General features: G+C 38.5%; 1 protein-coding gene across 2 annotated transcripts in view; it reads left to right on the top strand.

The window, feature by feature from the left end:
* The first annotated feature begins 9675 nt into the window (after positions 1–9675).
* Positions 9676–25078, top strand: part of pak1 (p21 protein (Cdc42/Rac)-activated kinase 1) — a 79080-nt gene continuing 63677 nt past the window's right edge. The window contains exon 1 of one of the 2 annotated variants that reach the window (XM_067419950.1): positions 9676–9912. Coding sequence is in view for 1 of the 2 variants with exons in the window: in XM_067419949.1 (XP_067276050.1) it covers positions 10177–10197 (21 nt within the window). In the remaining variant the exon portion in view is untranslated. Of the gene's footprint in view, positions 9913–9973; positions 10198–25078 lie in introns of those variants that run through there. The other variant, XM_067419949.1, reaches the window with a different exon arrangement.

Here is a 25078-nt window from a genome sequence, read left to right as displayed (position 1 = left end):
AATGGATTCCTCCTGAAAAACAGACACAGGTGAGACAGAGGAAACAGCAGAGACAAGACAATTAGTATGACAAGGCAAGCTCCATGACATAATAGAACTATCTGACCAGTTTATCTGGGGATTGTGCCGTGTTAACCACGGATGTCCTAGGACAATGGGGGCCATAGGAGAATGAAACACTAGAAAGGAAATTGTCTCTTGGTGGTTGCCAGATGTGGTGAGACTCACCGGGGTGGTGGCCAAACGGATGTTAGACAGCGCCCGGCCATCCAGAGCAAAAGCTGTGGGAGTCTCCTTTAATTCATGAAGGGGAAGGCCGTGTTTAACCACCCGCGTCTCATCAAGAAAATTTCCCTCCGCCCCCGAGTCAGTAAGGGCAGAGCAGGTGACAGATGAGGTACCCCAGCGAAGAATGGTCGAAATCATGGTGCGAGACTTGAAGGATGGGGATAGAGGAGTTGCGCTCACCAATACTCCCCGATCTACTGGCGAGCTCTTTCTTTTGCTGGACATGTGGCAGCAAAATGCCCAGTGCCACCACAGTAAAGGCACAATCGCTCCCGGAGGCGTGCATGGGGATCCCCGGAAACCCATGACGTCAGCACGAGCACGTCTGCGCAGATCACAGCGCTTGTCTAACCGAATGGCCAATTCCACCAACTCATCTAGAGATCTCCAGAGCCAGCGACGTCGCTGGAGTCCATCACCCCCCATGTCACCATCTGGACTCCTCCCTCCATCGTCTCTGCTGCGGGCTGTCAGCACTTGGGATCTCTGTGTCTGTGCCAGCTGACCATATCTTCCATCACCTCCAGGGAATTGTCGTCCTGCCATCACCATCCCTTTGCCACATCCTTTTACCATTCTTTCTCTCCTGCCTTCCCGCATCGTTACACCATCTCCTCGTCCCCCTCCAAACCTCCCCACCCCATGCCTCCATTGTGTCTCTATTATGCAGCGAAGACACGGGAAGGGGCGTTCTGTCACAACTGTGTTTAGTTTGTTTGTATCTGTCACATGCTCCTCTGTTCAGTTTCCCTGCCACTAGTCTGTCTCCCTAGTTTCCATCATCATTATTTATTTGTGTCAGCTGTGATCTGTTAACAAACAATTCTCGTTTGTATTTGGCATTTAAGTTCCTCCTGTCCTGTTCACTCTTGTCCTAGTCCAATCTCATTTATTGTCCCTTGTACCAATCTCTATTTCAATGTTTTTGAATTCTTTTAGTTTTATGTAGAGTTCACCTGAGAAACGTTTGCTCGCCTAATATTTTACTTTAATAGTTTTATATTTACAGCTATTTTATAATGCCAAAAATCTATTTTTTTACTTTAGCAGGGGTAATGTCTACTTTTTTGTAACTTATCAAGAGAAAAATAAAAATTCTCATGATAAAAAATGTCTTCCTGAAATCCACGCTTGTGCTGGGACCAGTGCTGGGAAACACTGTAAAAAAAAAAAAAGGCAAATTTTGAACTTTTGCAGTACAATCGACTTGGATGTTTAAGTTATTTCAACTTAAATTATGTTAAACTGACTTTAAAAAATGATTTACATCTTGTATAACTAATAAAAACAAGTTTAACATTGCTTAACTTATTTTGATTGTCGCCTTTGGCTTGGCTTGGTCAGTTGGGGACACTAAAATTATGATTAAAGTTATTCAACTAATTATACAAATAAAATTTATGAATTAGGTTTCATTTAATTCTATAAACTATAATACTGATATGCCAACACTGTCGCTATATGATAAATTAAAATAAGCTGATAACATCACAGTTTTCTCCAGTACGACTGTACAGCCAAATCTAATTTTGTAGCAATATTATCCTGTTTGACACTGAAGCTGCTTTGACACAATCGTGATTGTAAAAGCGCTATATAAATAAAGATGATTGATTGATTGATTGATGAGTTAAAACAATGTAAAAACATATGTTGTCATAACTTATTGAACATATAATTTTTTACAGTGTAGTTTTATAAAATATTAAAAATTCAGGGTCACACCTGCTCACACTCCCCAATCAACCGCACCTGCAAACAAGCTATTCCCCTCGTTATCTCACTCATATTATGCAGTCACTTTCCTCACTAGTGGTCTGGTTTCTTCCATAGATATCCATAATAAGGGCTAGATGTCTTACGGCGGCGTCACCATCGGCATCACCGGCGGCCATCTTGTCACAGGCAGGCTTTCTGTTGGGCTCTGTGGAACCTGATGTAAGATGAGTGATCTGTCCGAACATAAATACTCTTATCTCGCTGAAATCTTGACGGATTTACAAATGGTTTGGTTTCTTACAAACGTTATTAACATGGCTACAAATCTGGATGCTTTAACACGTTGAAATTGCAGCTTTTCATTTCGATAAACGACTTAATCGTGCAGCTTGTGTATTACGGCTAACTTATATACACGTTATCAAGGGGACTGAGACCACAATCGAGCTGTTCAAAGCTGTTCAGTTTTATTGACACCAATAACGATTTTATGACAACCAATCTTTTGTCTAGTTAAAATAAACTTAGTTTGCATGTTTTTTTGTTTGTTTAATTTTTTTTCTTAAATACAAATTATTTTATTATATTCTTATTAAAAAAGCATATATATATATATATATATATATATATATATATATATATATATATATATATATATAGAGCTAGCTCTGGGAAAAAAATTCAGAGCTGTATATGTGTATAAATATATATAATTTCTCATGTTGCCATTCGGTACACAGTTTTAGTAGCCTATGTATTGATTTAACATAAATACATTGTGTGTGTGTGTGTGTGTGTGTGTGTGTGTGTGTGTGTGTGTGTGTGTGTGTGTGTGTGTGTGTGTGTGTGTGTGTGTGTGTGTGTGTATATTCATTGCACCCATCTGTTCTGTTCAATGTTACTTTCATATTAAAGTCCATGGTTATAATTATTCATAAGTATGTAGTGTCATAACTACATCTCTGACATTTATAACAAACGAAACAGTTTGAAAATCGGTTGAAAATTGAGCAAGTTATGGTTATTTAAAAGTACATGCACCATTAAAACACACTGTTACGAGTGAGCGAGCTGCCTGTGACAAGATGGCCGCAAGTTGCGGACGGCGACCTCCATTGGCCAACAGCGCGCACGAGACATCTAGCCTTTATTATGGATATCTATGGTTTCTTCAGTCAAACCGGAACCGTTTACAAGAAAGCAACTTACTTCTGTACACTCTTCAGTCATCTGCCATCTGCAACCTATGCGACATATTTAAAGTTGTCATGAACTGGCTTTTTTATTTTTTTTATACTGTTGTCTGAGGTCAACTAATGATGTTTGTGTGGTTTTTACATTAAAAAACATCATAATCTATAAGTAATAGGCTATTTTCTACACTAGTTTTAAGGGCTCTCTCCAAAACGCTGGGTTTTGATGGGCGTGCCTCACTGGAGAAATGGAAGTAAACGCCCACGGCTTTAATAAGATTTGTATATTTAATGAGCTTCAGCTCCCCTGTCAGTTCACATGAGGTAGAGGAGAGATTGAGGGAGAGGCAGCAACCGGAAAGGATTTTCTCGATCAAACGTCTTTATCAAACAAACACAATGATTTATTTCTCATCCATCTGTGATTGATTGGAGTATTTTTTTATATTACACATAGCCTGCAAGATCGGTCGATATAAGCGGGAACACACACAAACATGTGTGCGCGCACCGCCCTTCAAAATGTCAAGTCAAGATGTTATGAGATTCATCAGCCTGCCGGGCTTTGGGAGCTCTGGCCCATACGTATCTGAGTCCAGCGTGCTTAAGGTATGTTTCTGTTAGACACGTACACATAAGCAAAACAAATTATAACATTGCACTATTACATATAAAAACACGTTTTACTCACATAAGTGTGTTTCACCATCCAAATCCAACATCGACCAGAGATTGGTTTACAAACTATCCCGCAGTGAAATTAAGTGAAAATGTCTTCCCCACGTGAGCTGGAACTTCATTAAAAACAAAGTTCAACCACACATTCCTAACAGGGATGGAAATTAACTTTTGTGTCTTCAAAATCTACCAGCCACTCAGTGTTTTTACCATGCAGCCACTTTCTTGTTTTTAACTGACAATGTGTAACTGCATGTGAATACAAGCTCTACAATACTTAAGCAGTTTATTTAATCTCAAGTTTCAATGAAATACTGACATTTGCTCTTTCTCTCTTATACACACACAAACCATGAACTGATATACATTTCATTAAAGGTAGGATAGGTAAGAATTGGTTAAAAAAGTTTTTCCAAATTTGTTTAAACGTTCTTTATATATCAATACATAATTAAAATGTAAGTACTCTAAAAAAGAAAGTATAAAATTTGAGTGTCTGTAGACCTCTCACTTCCATTCACTCCACCTTCTTCCTTCTGGGCTCTTTCCAAAGCCACGCCCCCAAAATACACGAACGCGCCTCACCGACCGCTCAGCTGGTAGATGCATTATTTACCTGAGACGAGCGGTGTGTAGCCTATGTAGTGACATCATGTCAGAATCACATGTAATAAAACATCTTACTTTATCAGTATGAATATAAACAAATAAGATGTCTTTTAGTACTCACCAAGGTTATTATAGTTTTGCTTTTTTAAATTAGTTTTTATTTTATTATCGTTTTCAATTTTGCTACAAATTTCAGTTTAGTTTTAGTTAGTTTTACAAATGGTTTTGCTAGTTTTAGTTTAGTTTTTATTTTGCAAATACATTTCTATTTAGTTTTTATTTATTTAGTTTCAGTTTTAGTAATTATAGTTTAGCAGAGTTACCATAATGAAGTGTAGAGACCAAATCAAGGTTTTTAATTTCAGCAAAGTTTAATTAACAGATTAGAGTTTAATCTTACTAAACATCCTTAAGTGAAATAACTTGATAAACGAGCATTATTGTTTAAACCCAGGACGGTCTTACAAAACATGCATAAAGTTGGGTCTTCACCTTTGAGCAAAAAAGCTTGAGTCAAACTATGACCTATACAGGATCTATCTTAAAGAACAAAATAGATGCAACGTAAAATATAAAAGTAAAAATTATAAATTCCAGACAAACTCACTCATAACAGATGAAATATTGTTAAACAATTAAAAGCTGCTCTGTGTGTGTGTGTTTTGCTCTGTGTGTGTGTGTGTGTGTGTGTGTGTGTGTGTGTGTGTGTGTGTATACATGTTTTTCTAGCCTGGTGAGGACTTCAAACTGAATGCACACAGACTCATGGGGACTCGTGTCACCGTGGGGACCTAAATTGAGGTCCCCATGGGTACAAAAGCTTATAAATCATACAGAATGAGTTCTTTTGAAAATGTAAAAATGTAGAAAGTTTCCTGTGATGGGTAGGTTTAGGGGCAGGGGCAGTGTAGGGGGATAGAATATATGGTTTGTATGGTATAAAAACTGTGTATATGGCAAGTCCCCACAAAGATAGCGCACCAGACATGTGTGTGCGTGCGTGCGTGCGTGCGTGCGTGTGTGTGTGTGTGTGTGTGTGTGTGTGTTTGTTGTGCTATAATTGTAAAGGGGACCAATGTCCTCACTTATCTAGTAAAATATTATGATAACTGATAAGTAAGGACATTTGGCTGGTCCTCACTAGTTAAAAAGGCTTATAAATCGGCCAAAACATGTTTTTATTTAAATCTATTGTTTTGCACGTTCTTGGGATGGGTAGGTTTAGGGATAGGAATTGAGTTAGGGGATTTAAAATATCATTAACCTGATATAAAATCAATGGAAGTCCATGCAATGTCCTCACTTATATAGTGAAACAAACCTGTGTGTGTGTGTGTGTGTGTGTGTCCTGGCATTCCCTACTTTGTGGGGAAATGTCTCCACACAGATAATAATATTATTAGTAGTAAATGATTATGATAACACCTTTGAGCCTGTCAATATTATGCAAACATGAAATCTCAAACGCACAGTAGGCTAGTAACGTTTATAGTTGCTGACTTTTGCGCCTGCGTCTCTCGTCTCGTAAGAAACGGCATTCTAAAGCAGTGAGCTTAAAAGAAGTTCAACGTGCATCTCATTACCTTGTGTTATTTCCCCTTTCACTGCCACGGACGCATTGATTCTTTGTGAACTCCCGTTTAGGACTGGCGATGTGTTGCCTGTCTGCACGCGTCCGTCACAGGACAGCGGTTAATCTCCTCAGCTCACTTCACGCGCAGTTGCGCAATAGACACTCCCTCAACCGCCACAGTCAGATTTTCCACCACATTAAAGAGAGCTTATTAACAACGAAAACGAATATTTATTTTTGCTAATTATTATTTTATTTCAGTTAGTTTTTTAGTAAGAGTGGTTAGTTTCGTTTAGTTTTAGTTTTTTATTTATTCAGATTTTTAAATTTTATTTCAGTTTACGAAAATGTTTTTTGACCAATAGTTTTAGTCTTAGTTTCAGTTTTCGTTTACGAAAATAACCTTGGTACTCACTATCAAGCTAGAATACCGATACTGGTAAAATTTAAAATATATTTTTGTCTCGCGCAAGTTTTTCAACACGACAACGATCAACTTGAACTAAGCATATTGAGTATTTATCATCTCTACTAATGGCTAAGTGTATAACATTGTAACTTTATGCTAAGTAATGTTATGCTATATTAGGCAGCTACATGTGCTAGTGATACATGCTTCATGAAAACATAAACCGAAAAAATGTACAATCAAAATGAAAGATTACCTGTCCAGCAGAAATACAGTCAGCAATGAGTCGTTTTTCAGCCCCTTTAGGTCCCTCAGTTCTCCATCGTTGGAAAGCCACGCTGATTTTTACTCAGCTGATTTTTACTTGTTTATCCAAAGACTTCTTTTGCATTGCCTTTACATGTAGGCCAACTGTCTTATTTTTTTTTTTGCATTGTTTGCCTTTGCTGACTGCAAAACCCGGCACCGTGCATATTGAATGCGTTTGCTCTTCCTAGGGGTGCGCGCATGTGTTGGCAGAACCTGTAGTGAAAGCGGTGGTTGCCATGGTAGCGAGAGAGAGTGACAGAAGCCCAAGCCAATCATTTGTTTCGTCCCCGAACGAAAATAATGAGCAGTGTTTATTGCAGATTAAACAGTCTAGAGTCATTTGATTTGTATACTCTCTTTTTCAGAGTACTTACATTTTAATTATGTTTTGACATATAAAGAATGTTTAAACAAATTTGGATAAAAGTGTTTTAGATCATTCCTACCTACCCTACCTTTAAATGAGTAGGGCTGCTCTGTGCTCTTTTTTACCTGGATGTGGCATTTGAATGATTTGTGGTCTTTTTATGGCTTCCAATTTTAGGTTTTTATCCCAACAATGAAACTATTAGTTTTGGGATCTTCTGAAGCACGTTGATGACATACCGAGCAGAACATTGCCAGTAGGGATGTACCGAAATCAAAATTATTGGCCGAAACCGAAAAAGAGGAAACACCGGGGAAAAAAAGGACGCCAATTATTACTACCATTGCATTTATGGCTAATGCTATGACTGCGTAACTTTACTAAAATCAAGGCAGTGCAATTGCATAAATTAATATTAAAATTTCAAATAATAAATCATGTACAAATTATGCAAATATTTATTCAGCACATTGCAACAATGCACAGTATAAAATAAAATTCAAACTAAAATCTTTAACTTGACCTCACTCATGTGTAGGCTACATCAAATAATAATGTAAAGGGCTTACTGGCCTGCAGAAAGGTACAGAAATTGAATAAAGTAATCAAATGTAAAATAACTGCATATTTAACTGTTTAAATTAATTAATTTAAATTGATCCTTATTAAACTTACAAAAGCTATTCAATCAAGAGCAGTGAGTGATGTCCTTTATCTTTTGTTTGACATTAAACAAAGCAGTAAAGGCTACTGCCCCTTTAAGACCTAATGCAGGGATAGTCTTTCCCGACTGTATACAGTTCACTTAAGCCATATACAGACTACGTCTGCTAAAGGTTACTTAACAAGATGGACATGTTGACATATTTTTTGTGTTTTGATATTTAAGCGCAAGACTTGAAAGATAACTCAATATTTGAGTGATGAGTGCAGAGACAGATCTTCTCACAGCGCGTGCAAGTCCTCATTCGCGTCTTCTGGCTCTACACCTGGGTGATGACGGAGAAAACGACAGGTCATATTGGAACATACAGCACTCGGATGCATTGAACAAAGTATGCATACAGTATTATGCATATATGCTTAAGCATGAAACAGTATGCTATTTTTTATTTACCTGCCAAGGTGGCCGGTAGGTGAAGTGAGTTTACCTGCCACAACTCAAAATCACCCGCATTTGGCTGATGGCGGGTGCTAATTTCCATCCCTGATTCCTAATATTAGGATCTCGAAGGAAGCTTATGCAGCGACTGTTCTATCTTCCTTGGCATGTTTATTGTTGTTGGCTAGCTATAGCAAGAGCTGATCACCTCCATGAGTCGGTGGGCGGGGCAACTGAATTAGACATATAGAGGTGTTTTTCGTACGTAAGTATGAAGCACAAGATCGTTTGCTGAGCCTGGTGTCTATAAACGCTTTTCTTTGACTAACAAGGAAGTTTTCCGGTCTGAAACTTAAAAGATATTCTTATATTACCACAACCTTTTATATATCAAAAGCTCAAGGGAAAGTTGATTTCTCAATTCTGCCATTTGGAACTATCCAGTTACTTACACCAGCTCACATCGTTTGTTTGCCTAAACCTGCAAATAAACCTGTGGTTTGGAAATGACATGTGTTGCATCCTTTTGTTCTGTGACATTTAAGAGATTTAAATGTTTTTTTAATTACAAACTATGTATTATTGATAATAAAAACGAACCATGCTCTTAAGAGTTATGCTATATTGGAACATGTTTTTGAGTCACTGCATTCTGTTCCTATGAGATATGATGATCTGGTTAAAACCGAGGGTCAGTATGGCCCAGAGCGACTTCAGTTATATGGGTTTTTGTTTGTTATTTATGTCTTTAAAATATTGCAATAAATTAAAACAGATAGGCCTAAGTTAAATACACAAATATACATATGAAGAACCAAACCAACCAACAGTTACCATGAAGCATTTTAACCTCGGTATTATAATAGGTATTTTGATTATAATATTGAATACATTATCCATAATAATAGGTGCTTCTTCACCCTTGAGTTCACAGTTGTGTCGACTGTAGCTTGTTAACTGTTAATGACCTGCAGAGGGCGCTGATATACTTAATAATGGGGTTTCGCATGACATCATTAGAGATAAAAACCTAGTCATCTTTTTTTAAAGTTGCAATTAAAGCCAGCAACACATTTTTCTATTGTACGTGTACAAGTGAAAATGAAACCATCCTAGCTTTACAGCTTTACATGTAATACTTTGTCTAGTGCATACCATGACATCATATAATGCTATCTATCTATCTATCTATCTATCTATCTATCTATCTATCTATCTATCTATCTATCTATCTATCTATCTATCTATCTATCTATCTATCTATCTATCTATCTATCTATCTATCTATCTATCTGTCTGTCTGTCTGTCTGTCTGTCTGTCTGTCTGTCTGTCTGTCGCATCTTTGCTATTCTTATCTAAATATCTCGAGTTGTATGATAAGATCAGCTCATCCTCCAGCACGCATGTGGTGTCTTTAATATTTCATGTTCCTCCACTGGTGCAGGTGACGCGTCTCGTGAGCGCACCGCTGCGTGGGGAACTAATGACCACTGGGATCGCGCGTGGGCGGCGCTTCACGCAGCAGGTTTGTGTGTGTCTCTACAGCAGCGAGACAGACCGAAAAGACAGACTTAGGAAGACTGGAGCAAATGAGCGCGGAGAGACACTGAATGCGTGACAGAGCGAGGGAGAGTCTGAAATCACATTAGCGTCTTTGGACAGAGGTGAGTGTCGATTGATTTTACGGCTGTCACGCGTGTCGTGGAACCGCAGTCGCGTTCACCGGGATCTTGCGTGACGCGGAGACGCGTTGGCTGGCGTGGGGCGCGTGTCTGTAGAGAACAGACAGAGAAAGCACTGCTTATTCATTTCAGACAGCACACGGATGTGGCTTTATCAGCAGGAATTGCTCGGATTATAGTGATTCTTCTCCTCGTTTATGTGGTTTGAGATCAAATAACACCGTCTGATCTCTAGCTTTTAGTTACATGTGCCTCCAGCAGCAGAAGGTATGCTTGTCTTATGTTCAATCTAACAACATCCTAATATAGGTATGCATGTTGGATAATAATAATTATTATAACAATATTGGTGTAATATTTATATTTCTCAACGTATTGTTTTATATTAAACGTTAAATAAAACATTCATAAATAAACATTAATATATAAAAACAACATTGTACATTATATTTAATTTAACTAAGTGTACTATTAATAGTGTCTGTATAATATATTAATGTGTGTTTTGTACATAAAATAAAAATGTTGCCTAATACTAAAACCAAAACTATTTAATGTAATTAAAAATAAAATATAAATTCAATATATACATTATAATGATGAATATTAAATATAAATATTACACAGTTAATTATTTTTAATATAATTATTGTCAATGCAGTTATTGTGTTTACACATTTATGTGAAACACTATGAATATTGTTGGCTCTTTGATTAATTACTTATGTTTCTTTATTGTATGTCACATTGGATAAAAGCATCTTAATGCATGAATATAAATGTAAAAAATAAGGGCCTAGCTATCCAACAGTCTGAATATGCTCATTCACTATTTACACTGTTGGGCGTGTAAGCAGCTCATGACTGGCACTGTGTTCAGACTAGACAAGTCCATCGTCAAAAAATACTACACGATTGTTTATGGAATTTATATTATATTTTGGAAAAGATTCTGTAAAGCTCGAAGTAAGACCCAACTGAAATGGTGTGAGTGTTTGATTCCTTATTGGATCCCTTGGATCGTTTCCAAATTATGATCTAAATTCCATTAGCATTTCTTCATGATTTTTAAAAAGCCACAAACCTTGTCAGTTTGGCTTCTTTTTTCATTTGATAAAAATAAAATGTGTATACAGGCTCTTAATATGCTGAAGCTTTTACAAGTGTGTTTATTAAAAAGCATACATTCAGAATTCAATCTTTATGGTTATTTGTTTGGTTTTATTGAAGTGGTGTTTCAGTATAGTTGGTGGATTTGTTTGACATGCTGGTCATCTATATTAGTATATTTGTAAGATAAGAGCAGTAATCAGTGGTTCAGCCCACTTTGGACTGAATTGGGTCACATGTAGGCCCTATCAGCAAAATCCTTAAACCAGTTAAGTCAAGCGTGTGTTTCTTCCGGGATATTGCACCCCCGGTCTGATATCTGTAAATGGCCTGCAGAAGCTCTCCTATACATACGCTTAAAAGGTAATGAGGAAGTGGCGAATTCATCACTTCTACAATCTTTCAATATACTGAACAAAAATGTGAACCAATCAAGTGGCTTTTAATCAGTGTCGCTTTTTTTATGGAGCACAGGGTTTTCATTCCCATAACGTTGTCCTCATCTTTTAATGGGTATTTTTAGCAGTGAGATGGCATCATTGTGTTGCTTGTTTTGTGTGAGTTGAAATGCTCATCCAATCTAATTTTGTCTAGGTGTGATGTAAGCATTTTTGCATGTGGGACTCTAATTGCTTGGAAGCGCACGCTTGGAATCGCACGCATGAAGTATCAGCGTCTGCAGATATCAAACCGATTCATTTATATTGGGGGGGGGGTGTCAGTGTGAAGTGGGGGGTCGCTGATTCAGAAGTAAGCACACCCTTGGGCCACACGTCACCATATGGTTTCAGTAACACCCTGTTTATCATCCCAAAACACGGGACAAAAAACCCAACCACCCCCTTGCAGATGTGCATTTGGCCTAGAAGCACTGCTGTGACTTCATACTCATTGTTATGTGAGTATGTCTGACTGTACTTTTCTGATCAGACCATGATTGCAAAGGCATTTTTACAGTCTTAGATTTCTATTATCAATCAATCAATCAACTTTTATTTATATAGCGCTTTTACAATGACGATTGTTTCAAAGCAGCTTCACAGTGTTAAACAGGACAATATTGCAACAAAATTAGATTTGGCTGTACAGTTATTCTGGAGAAAACAGTGATGTTATCAGCTTATTTTAATTTATCTCATATAGCGACAATGTTGGCAGACCAGTATTATAGTTTATAGAATTAAATAATTAATTAATTGTATTTGTATATTTAGTTGAATAATTTGGATCATTATTTTAGTGTCCCCAACTGAGCAAGCCAAGTCAAAGGAGACAGTGGCAATGAACCAAAACTCCATCAGGGCATGATGGAGAAAAATAAACCTTGGGAGAAACCAGACTCAGTCGGAGTGCCAGTTCTCCTCTGGCCTATTAACACACCGTGTATGATTATTATTCTGGCAACCTTACAGGTCAGAAATCATATTAGATCGGAATATTCAAAATTTCTGGGTATCACGCAAGAGATGGGTTTATTTAGGATGGTGCGTCGATTATACAAGAGGATGTATCCAGACGCAGGTCCACCATCTGATCCTGACACGGCCCGGATCCGGCCGACTGCAGTAAACCTTGGGATAAACAGAGACACTAACATTAGTGTGTAACGAGTACATCAGGTGTTATGGGAAGTGTTCCCGGTTCCGGCTGACCTAGTTAACGCAGCCTAACAATCAGTCAATTGATCTGAATAATACAAAATTAAAAATATTCTATGTGTATGCCATAGTAAAGAGACGCGTTTTTAGTCTAGTATTATCAGTACATGTGTGAAAATAAACTTGATTGTATATAGTAGACCAAAACCAAACTATGCTAGTCTATTATGGATGGATGGCTGTGAAAATCGAAAGCTATAGTTAGTACCCTGTTTTTTTATTTAGGATATAAAAAAGTTCAAAGTTTGGGGTCTGTATGGTGTTTTAATGTTTTTGAAGAAAGTCTCTAAAGAGCAATTTAGACAACACCGTTTATAACAACAACAAAAAAATGTATGCAGGGTATCCGCGGGGTCTTGAAAAGTCTTAAAATGTGATAAATCAATTTTGGGAAAATTAAGACCCTTATAAAGTATTAAAAAGTCTTATCACGGCTTTATAAAGTCTTCAATTTTGAAAGTATTTTGTTCAAGCTTTGTCAAAAGAGTTTGACTCCAAAAAGTATTTATGAATATATTTATTTTCATCCCCATAAGTATTAAAAAACAACGGGGCGCTCAGTCTGAGATCTGCTCGGAGCGCGCGCGCCAGGGATGGACATTAGCACCGCCACCAGCCAAATGCGGCTGATTTAGAGTTGTGGCGGGTAAACTCGCTTCACCTACCGAGCTGTTTCACCCCTTTGTAAACTTCGTTCAATGCATGCGAGTGCTGCCGTATGTGCGCATATAACCAGTCGTTTTCTCCGTCATCACTCGCGTGAAGACGCGCTGTGAGACTCGCGCGCGCTGAGAGAAGATCTGTCTCTGTGCATCATTCGAGAGCGCGCACTCGTCTCACAGCGCGCAAATATTGAGCTCTCTTTCAAGTCTTGCACTTAAACGGACCGACTCACACAAGAAGTGTGTCAACATGTCCATCTTGATGAGTATCCTAGCAGACAGAGTCTGAATATGCCTTAAGTGAACTGTATAGTATGCACAGTCGAGAAAGACGAGCATATCCCTGCCTCAGGTCTTAAAGGGATCCCATGGTGTTGAGACTTGTATGGCTTAATATAACATAAATGATGTCTCTTACTGAATTATGTGGTAGAAAACCCATGAAAGATCTACGTTATTTAAAAAAATCGATTTTATATTTGGACCATGGGCGGCGCCATTTTGTTTGCGTTCTAGGTTGATGACGTAGAGTGGTTGAACTCCTCAATCAGCTGGCGTTACCCGTAGCTATTTTTACCACAACGCAACTCGAAAATTGTTTCAGAGTTAAACAAAACAAATGAATTGCTTTGTAATTGTACTTAAAACACACTCAAACATACATGTGCACACAAACTCACCTACACAAGTCACAAACAGATCGGCGGGCGCGCACACACACACCTGACTGCTCTGTCTCAATCGCATGCATCATCACCAAAACATCCTGCCTCTCTTCCTCACGTTACTTTATCCCATCGTCCTACCTAGATATTTCCCTCTGCTGGTCACATTAGGCATTATAGTTAATCTACTATCAACAGTCTATCTAGGGAACAGGATGTGTTGAACAGGATATCAACACAGGGAATAGATTGAGGGTTATGTATGCGCGCGCAGTGCGTGCGTGTGTGTTCGCGCCGATCTGTTGGGGTGTGTGTGTGTTCGCGCCGATCTGTTGGGGTGTATGTGTGTGTGTGTTCGCGCCGATCTGTTGGGGTGTGTGTGAGTCTGTGTGAGAGAGAGAGTTTGTGTGCACATGTATGTTTGAGTGCGTGAAGTCGGACAGCTGTTTGTAAATCGGCTGTACACTGCGGTGCAACGTGAGATTGAATGACTGCACTCGAACGTCCACTATGGTGTCGGACAACACTACAAATGTCCGTCCCTTCAAATAATGCCCTATTTAAGGGTATAGGGTCGATTTCAGATTCAGCCCCTGTCGTGGAGACTGAGCAGCCCAACATCTCGATTGAGACAGCCTGTCGTGTGCGCGCCCGCCGATCTGTTTGTGACTTGTGTAGGTGAGTTTGTGTGCGTTTTAAGTATAATTACAAAGGAATTCATTGGTTTTGTTTAACTCTGAAACAATTTTCGAGTTGCGTTGTGGTAAAAATAGCTACGGGTAATGCCAGCTGATTGAGGAGTTTAACCACTCTACGTCATCAACCTAGAACGCAAACAAAATGGCGCCGCCCATGGTCCAAATATAAAATCGATTTTTAAAATAACGTAGATCTTTCATGGGTTTTCTTCTACATAATTCAGTAAGAGACATCATTTATGTTATATTAAGCCATACAAGTCTCAACACCAGGGGATCCCTTTAAAGGGGCAGTAGCCTTTACTGCTGCCTGAGTGATGTCCTTATATCAGTGTTTCTCAAACTTTTTCTGCCATTCCCCACTTTGGAGGTAGGGAAGGGCCACAAGCCCCACCTGTCCCCAATCACCCAACAAAATGGTAATTATCTAGGGTTTTGTTGCCTGTTAACATTTATTTGATTAACATCACATTTAAAACTTTCATGTGTACAGTCAAAATATTTTAGCTGAGTTTTTTTTAAGGCAACGTTATTTTAGAACGTTTCATCTTAATGTTTCTATGGCAACGCGTCATGTTTATCACGTGACTCACCACAATCAAAAAAGCGCTGAATGACAGATGTATCGCTTTTATTACGTTTTTTTATTTTTTATTCAAAATATTGACATACTTGCTTACCATGTCATCAACTGTCTAATAATCCAATTATAGGTGTGTTTTGCCATTTAAAACCCTTTATAAATGATCTTGATTTTGATAATATCTATAATGTGAGATGGGCGCTGCCACGTTTGAACAAATGCACCGCAGTTCAGAGTCCTGTCAATCGGATTTGCAGTACGTATATTCATCAGCTTCTCCTGGAATATGTAAGTGACTGGTGAACTGGGAGAAGAATCGAGCAAACTTTATAGTTACTTACGCTATGTGTATCTCATATGAATAAAACATGTCGGCCAATTATATTTGAATGGATTGTTATTGCTGCTTCCAAAGACACCAGTGTGTATTCTACAAACTCTAAATGTATTGTTTTACTAGTACTTGTGTATTTAAATGTTACCTATTCAATTAAACCTAAAATAAACAGTATGCGGTTGAAAACACTGCATGACGTATGTCAAGAGCTGAGCGCGTCCGCATCTGGCTCAGTGCCAGCCGAAGCGCGTCCCACCGTTTGAATCTGACAGTTATGTCACGTCACTAAACATTCTAAAAACCCATATGTGGGTCCGTACTCTCAAGGGCATAGAAATAAAAATCCCATGTGGGACCGCTCAAAAGGTTAATAGAGATGGGCACAAAAAATTAACACATTTCCTCCCGTTTGTCGTGCCCCACTTGTCATGTCTCTATTCCCCACCAGTGGGGCGCGCCCCACACTTTGAGAAACGCTGCCTTATATTTAGTTTGACATTAAACAATGCTCTTGATTGAAAAGCTTTTGTAAGTTTAATAAGGATTAATCTTTCATTTAAACAGTTAAATATGCAGTTATTTTACATTTGATTACTTTATTCAATTTCTGTACCTTTCTGCAGGCCAGTAGGCATGAGCATTATTATTTAATGAACATGAGTGAGGTCGAGTTAACCATTTTAGTTTGAATTTTATTTTTCGGGTTTCGGCTTTGGTTTCTTCTTTTTTGGTTTCGGCCAAGAATTTTGATTTCGGTGCATCCCAATCCCCACTGACAATGTTCTGCTGTATGTCATCAACACGCTTCAAAGATGCCAGAACGAATAGTTTCATTGTTGGGACTAAAAACCATAAAACTGGAAGCCATTGTAGAGCTATTAGTATTAATTTTCACATGCAGTTACACATTGTCAGTTAAAAACAAAAAAGTGGATGGTAAAAACATAGAGTGGTAGACTTTGAAAAAAGTTCATTTTCATCCCTGGCGAGCGCTGTCTACGGGTGACGTCATGTATTTTGCGAAATGCGCAGTTAGGTAATGTGTCGCCCTCCATACGTTGTGAAACAGAGATGCAATATAAACAATACAAAATTGGACTACGATAGAGATTTTAAGTCTACATTCGACTACAACTGTTTATTAAAGGTTTGTTGCCGATTAGAACTTGAAGTGCGATGAGGTCTTAAAATATTTTGAGAAGGTCTTTAAAAAGTCTTAAAAAGGTATTGAAATTAACTTCAGGATTCCTGCATATACCCTGGTATGCGTTTTGGCCGTTCATTCAACACGACAATGGCATGTTTAACAAAAAAAAGTGTTTTAAAGTGCAAGCATTTAAACAATACCATTATAGTTTCTTTGTAAACTACAAAAATGTGAATTTATGAAAACTGACAATACATGCATATAAAGTGTTCGGTAGTGTTTCTTTACAAAGTGATATCGCCAACTACAGGCCTGGCAGAAAAAACAGCATTTTTAGTCCTTTTGCACATTTGTGTGACAACGTTGTCGTCTGTATGCGAAAAAAAGAAATAAAGGCTAAATAAAGTGCCTTGAAAAGCATTCAATGTGCTAATATAATATTGAGAAGCTGTCTCTGGACAGACTGTGTGCTCGCTGCAGTGGTTCACGTGATACTGTCAAACCAGACTTCATTCGCCTTAATTGAAAGCACATATTGTCTGAATCATTCCCTATCCCCTATAGTGCATGTTCAATTCACCATGTAGAAAATGGTAACTGTGTGAAAAAGTGACCAATTTCAGAGTATGTGTATTTGACGGGCTGTCCGGGAGAGGGCTCAAAGCTCTGACGCTTCAGATTCTAGAGAGCATTTGATTGGACAGGAAATCTGATGAAAAGCTGAAGTGATGTCAGAGTGATGTCATCAAAATCCTTGATCCATATTGGATGGAAGTGAGAGACTAAAGGCTTGTTCGACGTCATACAGCGATGCACAGACTGATTGGCGGCTGACTGGAAGCAGTGCCGGATAAAATTTTTGTCTGACTTTAGGCAGCGGCGACGGCACGGGACTGTGACGTATGCATGTCAACAAAGGAGTGATTCGAGAGCAGCCGGCTAATACAGCCGGTGCAGATTCTCAAGCAGCATCAGGCTGCACACACTCTGATGACGACACAGCTGTTCCACGATTGGCCGGATTCACCGCATGACCGCGATCACGTGTGTTTCGTAGTTATTCTAAAACCATCTGTTCCATTAATGCTCACAAATCAGTTTTTTTATTTTTTTTTACAGTAAAATCTCTTTTCATATAGTCACTCATGAAAACAAAATGGACCCTATTAACTTTTTTTAGCACATATTAAAGGTGAACAATTAATCCGTGCAAGTTAATCGTCCCATGGAATGGATTCTTTTATTATTTTATGTTTCCTGAGGTGTACTTATATTGTTAGTATGTTTTTACATTAAAAAAAAGTCATAATTTAGAAATAAAAGGCATTTTTCTATACTGATATTAGCCCTCTGGCTTGAATGCTCTGTTTCAAGGGGTGTGTCTGCTGTGAGTCTTCAATTAAAACACCCACTGTTGTGATTGGCTGACATCTTTGCATTTGAAATGAGATGATGTGCGGAGGGGGCGTGGTTTAGTCAGGCATGAGCAGCTGCAGCACTCACTGCCGGTCGAGACAGAGACAGAGCTGGGGAAAGATTGCTGAGGAAGTGTTATTGTACCGAGTTGTTGAGAGCGCGAGTTTTTGTTTGTATCTGAGAGCTCTGAATAAACACGAGTGAACTTTGCAACGTTATTTCTCTCACAAAATGCTTTAACCACAGCTAACAACAAACACGACATGAATACAGTACAGTAAGTAAGAATACAGTACCTAAATCGCTGATTAGTGAAGAAAATCTCAACATTTCATGTCATCTGTCATTCTCCAGGGCTGAATCCAAAATCACCCTTTAAACACCCCTCATTCACTGTTCCCTATTTTAGTCCACTAATAGGCTACAGTTAACTTGAACAGGTGAATGAAAACAAGTGTGTGAAGTTGGACAGCCATTGAGTGTACATCGGCTGTATCTACACTCGTTATTGCGGTGTGGGATTGAATGAGTGCACTCGAACATGTCCACTATGGTTTTGGACAATGGCTGTCCCCTCAAATAATGCTCTATTTGAAGGTATAGGGGGCGATCTTGAATTCAGCCCAACAAAATAAAAACAAACTGTTCAATAAAATAATAGTCTTGTAGCAGTAGTAGGCTACCGCTTCTTAAACTGTGCAGGGCAGGTCCTAGATCAGGCTTTCTTCTGTGCAACTTAAATCGTTTCACAGAAAAAAATGTGTATCAGATATATGAAACATTAATCAGCACCCAGCCTGTTTTATTTAATGGTGCGAAGTAAAATCTGTGTGGTGAGGCTGCGCTGGACAAAGAAGAGCAGGCTAAAGCACAGACCAATGTTCAGTTCCACTTCAGAATAATAGGACTATTACTTAATTAGGAAATATTAATCAGAAGATCAAGTGTAACAGTTTGTATGACAGAACCGCATGCTTCGCCTTTATGACGAAGCTTATGGATGTGGACACAGAGCAGCTCAATTGTCCTGTATCCAACATTTTACTATCCATAAAAAAAGATTGGAACAGTAAAATGATTGGTCAGCAACAATTTTAATGTAGCCTTAGCATTGAACATGTAGCCAGTGTCAGTTTGACGTGGCCTGGAATGTCAGATTATTCAAACAAAACAAAGTTATTCATCCTGGCTTCAAAGTTCAATAACATCAACAACAAAAAAAATAATAACAATAATATATATATATATATATATATATATATATATATATATATATATATATATATATATATATATATATATATATATATATATATATATATATATATATATATTCTCAGAAACAGATGCAGCTGTAACCTAAACGCTTTATTAATGTAGCCTATATTTAACTTTTTTAGTCTACCTTAACTGATGCCGTCTGATTCTAAAATCTTTTTAGAGCTTTTGGATTCAAGCTTTTTTGGACTTTATTTGAGATAAAATTATTTTACAGTCAATTGTATTCTTAAAATATTAACCAGTCATGTAGGCCTGGGCTCTTTATTCCATTACAAATAGGAAATGAAATGATCAGATGGTGCTCCATTTGACTTTTCTGACATCCTTTACTCTTCCCTGATGATGACCTCTGGCCTACTTTCTACTTTGAATTTGATTTTCAGTGAACAAAATTTAAGCAATACATAAAGTATTGAATGAAAATGTCTTCTCAATCATCTTTGTTTTTGACAAATATTGCATTTATTTAACTTCAGCTGTTGTAAAGTAAGCAAATTGAAATATAGCACGATCGTCACTACAGGGAAGCAGAAAGTGTCCAACTTCACGTCTCCATCTGCAGCTCCTCCCCGTCTGTATGCTGCTACTCTCGCCAATCAGATGCATCAAGCCGCAGCCGATGTCGAACCGGCCTTAAGTTTTTAACATTTACATCTTCTAAATGCAAATTTTGTCATTGTTTTGGAGCACAGATAACAGTAAGACAACATATTCATACTAAAAGCCAAAAAACTTTCATTTTGACTTAATGTGGACTTTAAAGCTTTATTTATTCCTGTGATGCAAAGCTGAATTTTAAGCATCATTGCTCCAGTCTTCAGTTTCACACCCTCTGACTAAAATGTACAAAAGTTGTCACTGAGGCGGTACCCTTTCGAAACGTTGTAAGGTGGACCATTTAGGGGATCAAAAAGGCACAAATGCTTTTTGAAAGGGTACCGCCCCAGTGACAGCTTTTGTACCTTTTATTCCTGATACATTTTTGTACCTTTCCCCCCCTTTAGAAGTTATTCTAATATGCTGATTTCCTGCTCTACAAGCATTTCTTATTATTATCAATGTTTAAAACAGTTGTGCTGCTTTATTATTTTTATATAAATCGTGATAAATGTTTTGGATTCTTTGATGGATGGAAAGTTCAACATATTTTTTTTTGTTTTTTAAATCTTTAATCAATTTAATGCGTTATTGTGGAATAAAACTATCAATTTCTTTTTTAAAAATCTTTCTGAGCTTTTGAACGATATATGTGATTTTTTATTTATTTGTTTGTAAAGAGCAATGGAAGAAACAAGTAGAGTTCAAATAAGGAGGTTCTACTGATAGACGTAGAAACGTGGGAATAGTCTTTTTATTCTGTTACTAACAAAAGCAAGAATACAGATTGTGTTAGCTAGTTACAGCAGCGGACAATGCAGCTGCTCAGTACCATTGCAGAGATGCGAATAAAAAGTGTTATTCTTAAGGTTATGTCCTTAAAGAAAAAGCATTGCACAGGAAGAGTGTGGGAGTTCGCAGTGGGCTCCTGTACGTTTGATCTCGGTCCTTTGGTGTCACTGGTCAGATGCCTATAGCCTGGATGCCAGCCGAATTAAGCCCCACCCACAACATTTTTAGGTCGGGCAATTCGGTCTGGCATTGCTCCATAGAGGAGTAATTATCTCCGAACAGAAACTGTTCGGACCAATGAGATCATCAGGGCGGGCTTTAGACGATGACAGACAGATGATAAACTGTAACGTAATCATGCACATCATCAAAGGAGCTTGGATTATATTTACTCGAATCCTAAACGGAGAGCTTGTTTGTATCTGCATTCACCTTCATAATTTCTCTCAAAGATGATGATCATGTTCGCACTCATGGATATCACATAATAGTCGCTTCAACCTGCGGACATAGAAAACAACCGCGGAAAAAAACGAGGACTTGGCAACACAGTGCAGTTGAGCTCTGTCTTTTGACATCAGATTTTGCTCTGATTGGTTTGCGCCATTGGGCTGTGATTATGAGGCGTGTTTCAACCGAACCAGGAAAGACATCAATTGGATAGACCTACAAAGGTCTATCCAATTGATGTCTTTCCTGGTTCGGTTGAAACACGCCTCATAATCACAGCCCAATGGAGTAGTTTCAGACTCATATTCTGACTAGAATTGAGTGTGACCACGTCAGGCTAAGATGCCTATTCACAGGGCTAATTTTCTTGTGACTGCTTAAGTGTCATAGACAAGAAAGATTTCCCTTGGTCTTTTGAAACAGTTCATTGTATTCTGATTTTGAAATGAAGCTGAAATAACCCCTAGTTCCACCCACATTTAAAGTGAATCAATAAGAAACAAAACTGGCATGCATATTGCCATATGTATATTCATATTAAAGTGGACTTTGCTCAGGAGCTGTATAACAAGAGCTTAAGGCTGCATTCAGAATTTTATAACCTAATTTACTTCTGCAAATACAGTCCACTTCTGAAGGTTCAGTGAGTTTGTAGCATGCGTGCAGGTTTTGAATTTGCGTTCCAACGGCCCATCTTTTCTGTGCTTTTTTACTGTTATGCAATGCCTGTCATTGTGTGTTATCATCTCAGTGCGAGGCCCCCGAATGAGTTCAGAAGAAATGAGCCACAGCATCTCTGTCCGCTGTTCCTCTTCCAACCCCCCTCCATTTAACCTAACTCCAACTCTTCCCGCCCAGACTGTACTGTATATGTATTTTGGGATTGTCGTGCTCAGGACAGTTAGAACCCTCACAGAACACCCTAACAGTGCTTAAAAACCATAGCAAATAATGATAGAAACCGCTCAGAACATCTTAGCAACAGCATAGCGACAAGCTAGAAATCACATTTGGAACACCATAACAACTACATAGCAACATCCTAAAAAACACTCAGAACTCCTTAGCAACATGCTAGACACCACCGAAACTATTTCAGCAACAGTATAGCGACAAGCTAGGAACCACTGAAAATTGTTTTAGCAACTGCAAAGAGACAAGCATGTTATAACACAATGACAAGCTAGAAACCACATTTGAAATACCATAACTGCATAGCCACGTCTTAGAAACCACTCAGAACTCCTTAGCAACATACTAGAAATCACTGAAAACTATTTCGAAACTGCATAGCGACAAGCTAGATACCACATTTGGAACACCATCGCAACTGCATAGCAATATCCTAGAAACCACTCAAAACACTTAAGCAATTGCATAGCGACAAGCTAAAAAACACATTTAGAGCACCAAAACAACTGCATAGCAGCCATTCAAAACAAATTAGCTACTAAATAGTGACATGCAACTGCATAGCAACATGTTTGACACCATTCAGAACTCCTTAGCAACTGCATAGCAGCATCTTAGAAACCACTCAACTCCTTAGCAACATTAAACAACTTAAAAACAACTTAAAACACTTTATCAACTGCATAGCAACATGCTAGAAACCACTCAGAACTCTATAGCAATCCACAGCAATTCCTTAACCACACCGTAGCAACTACATAGCAACATGCAATAAGCCACATTTGGAACACCTTAACAAATGCATAGCAATATCCTAGAAACCACTCGGAAAACCTTATCAGCTGCCTAGCAACATAGCAGAAAACATTCAGAGCACCTTAGCTACTCCATAGCAATGTGCTAGAAACCACTTGCAAAACGTAGAAACTGCATAGCAACACTGTGACATTCATCCCACGCCGTCCTATGACAGTGTGTTTTACTTAAGCAATGATTACTTGCCTGTACTTCAGAAAATGCAAAAATCTTGTTGAAGGAATAAGATTTGATTTGTATATTGTTATACAACTAGCCTGACAAGCCAGACCCACATCAAGATATTTGGTCTGGAAATTCACCATTGACAGGGCTCAATCCGAGGGGCGGGATAAACGGTTGTCTTTCAAACTCCCAAACTCCCTCTGCACGCCGTGCACGCAATTGGATATCGCTACAACCAACCAGAGCAACGAAGGTGAAGCAGAGCTAGTTGACAGATTAAACTTTCGCTGTATCCGGTCGGCAAAACTCAGAACACATCTTTCCTTTTTAAAAATGACTTCAGTGCTGTTCTTTTCTAAAAGAAAAGCTTAACTCCAAGTCTTCCAGAGTCAAGGTCAAAGCTGATCCTAAAGACCGCCGTTCGCCAGTTTCTGTTTACTAAAAGCACGCAAACGCAACTTGGCTGTCATTATGTTAAGCCCTGCCCACCGACTCTAAACACGATGTGATTGGCCCGACCAGAGTTTAGCGTTTACAGCTCAGAAGTGTATTGAGAGTTGCTAGACGACATTCGTGGCAGATTAGATGCATAGACAGTAAAAGAAATGGACTGAGCGATCCCATTGACGTCAACGGCGAAATAATGAAGTCAACCTAGGGGCACTCACTTCCTGATGGCTGAGCGAACTGCACAGGCTCAGACTGAGCTTGACAACGTAGATGTGACGTGAGCCTCCTGTCTGACAGCTGTAGGTCTTCTAGTAGTTGTGGAAAGTGAAATCTGAATCACGTTGTTTAAATATTTTCTCCCGTTGCTTTTGGCTGACTATGGGCTTCTCCCCATTCTTCCCCGTTGACTTTATCAGACTTTATGTCTCCACGTCCCCCCGACTGTCTCATAGACAGTAAAAGATTGCCTGCGAGCGTCTCCTCAGGTCTATACGGTAATTTCTCAACTGTGCGACAGAGTCGCGTTGGTTATGACACAATCGTTAGCCTATTTTTACAAAAACAGCTTCTGCGGGGCAATAGTGTAAGATACAAGGTAACGGAGCCTTTTGGGAGTCAATGGGATGCTAACAGCAGGTGATGGCTTGGTTAGCAATGGCAGCCCCTAGGGGTGGAACGCTTTCCGAGCGCTAGATTACCCCCTTGATTAGATGTGCTGCCGCTAGGGTGCATCTAGATTTCTAGGCTATTATACAACAATATATCTCTTGTGTTCTGTCTGTGTTCATTAATGCTCCTCATTCTCTCTGCTAATTTGGATGGCACCATCCATGCACTCCTGACTGAAAATTGGTTGTTTTTTGTGGACGCTTTGCTATTGGTGGATCTCATGTGAGTGACAGGTTGTCCCCACCTTGAGTCAATAAACACGTCATCAGATAAGAGATGTTGCTGCAAGAGGAAGATAAATTATTTTAATAAAAGATTACGAGGCACATTAATTAAAATATAATGATGTGCATGGATAAATCATTTATAATAAATACTGGCATATTCCATAAAAAATAGGAATAGTCTCTTTTAATTTCATGGCGACTTTAAATGCTCTAGGCAGCTTCTATGAATCTTCTTCTTTTAGTGAAATTCTCATGCACACTAGAGCTGCATAATTCATCTTTAAAAGATCACAATTGATTCAAACACCAATTACATATGTTTTAGTTGTCTGTTCAGAATTTTGGGAGAATCGTGATCTCTATATTGAAAAAACAAAAACTATTGTGAATCTGAATTTATCCAGAATTGTGCAGCTTTATACTGTAATATTCCATAAAAAGAGGAATTGTTGTTTTTAATTGTATGGTATTTGGTAATGGTAATTTGGTACAATATGGCACAATATGTACGTT

Source organism: Pseudorasbora parva, chromosome 16 (assembly GCF_024679245.1).
Source record: "Pseudorasbora parva isolate DD20220531a chromosome 16, ASM2467924v1, whole genome shotgun sequence".
Lineage (NCBI taxonomy): Eukaryota > Metazoa > Chordata > Actinopteri > Cypriniformes > Gobionidae > Pseudorasbora > Pseudorasbora parva.
This window is presented reverse-complemented; position numbering and strand designations above follow the sequence as displayed.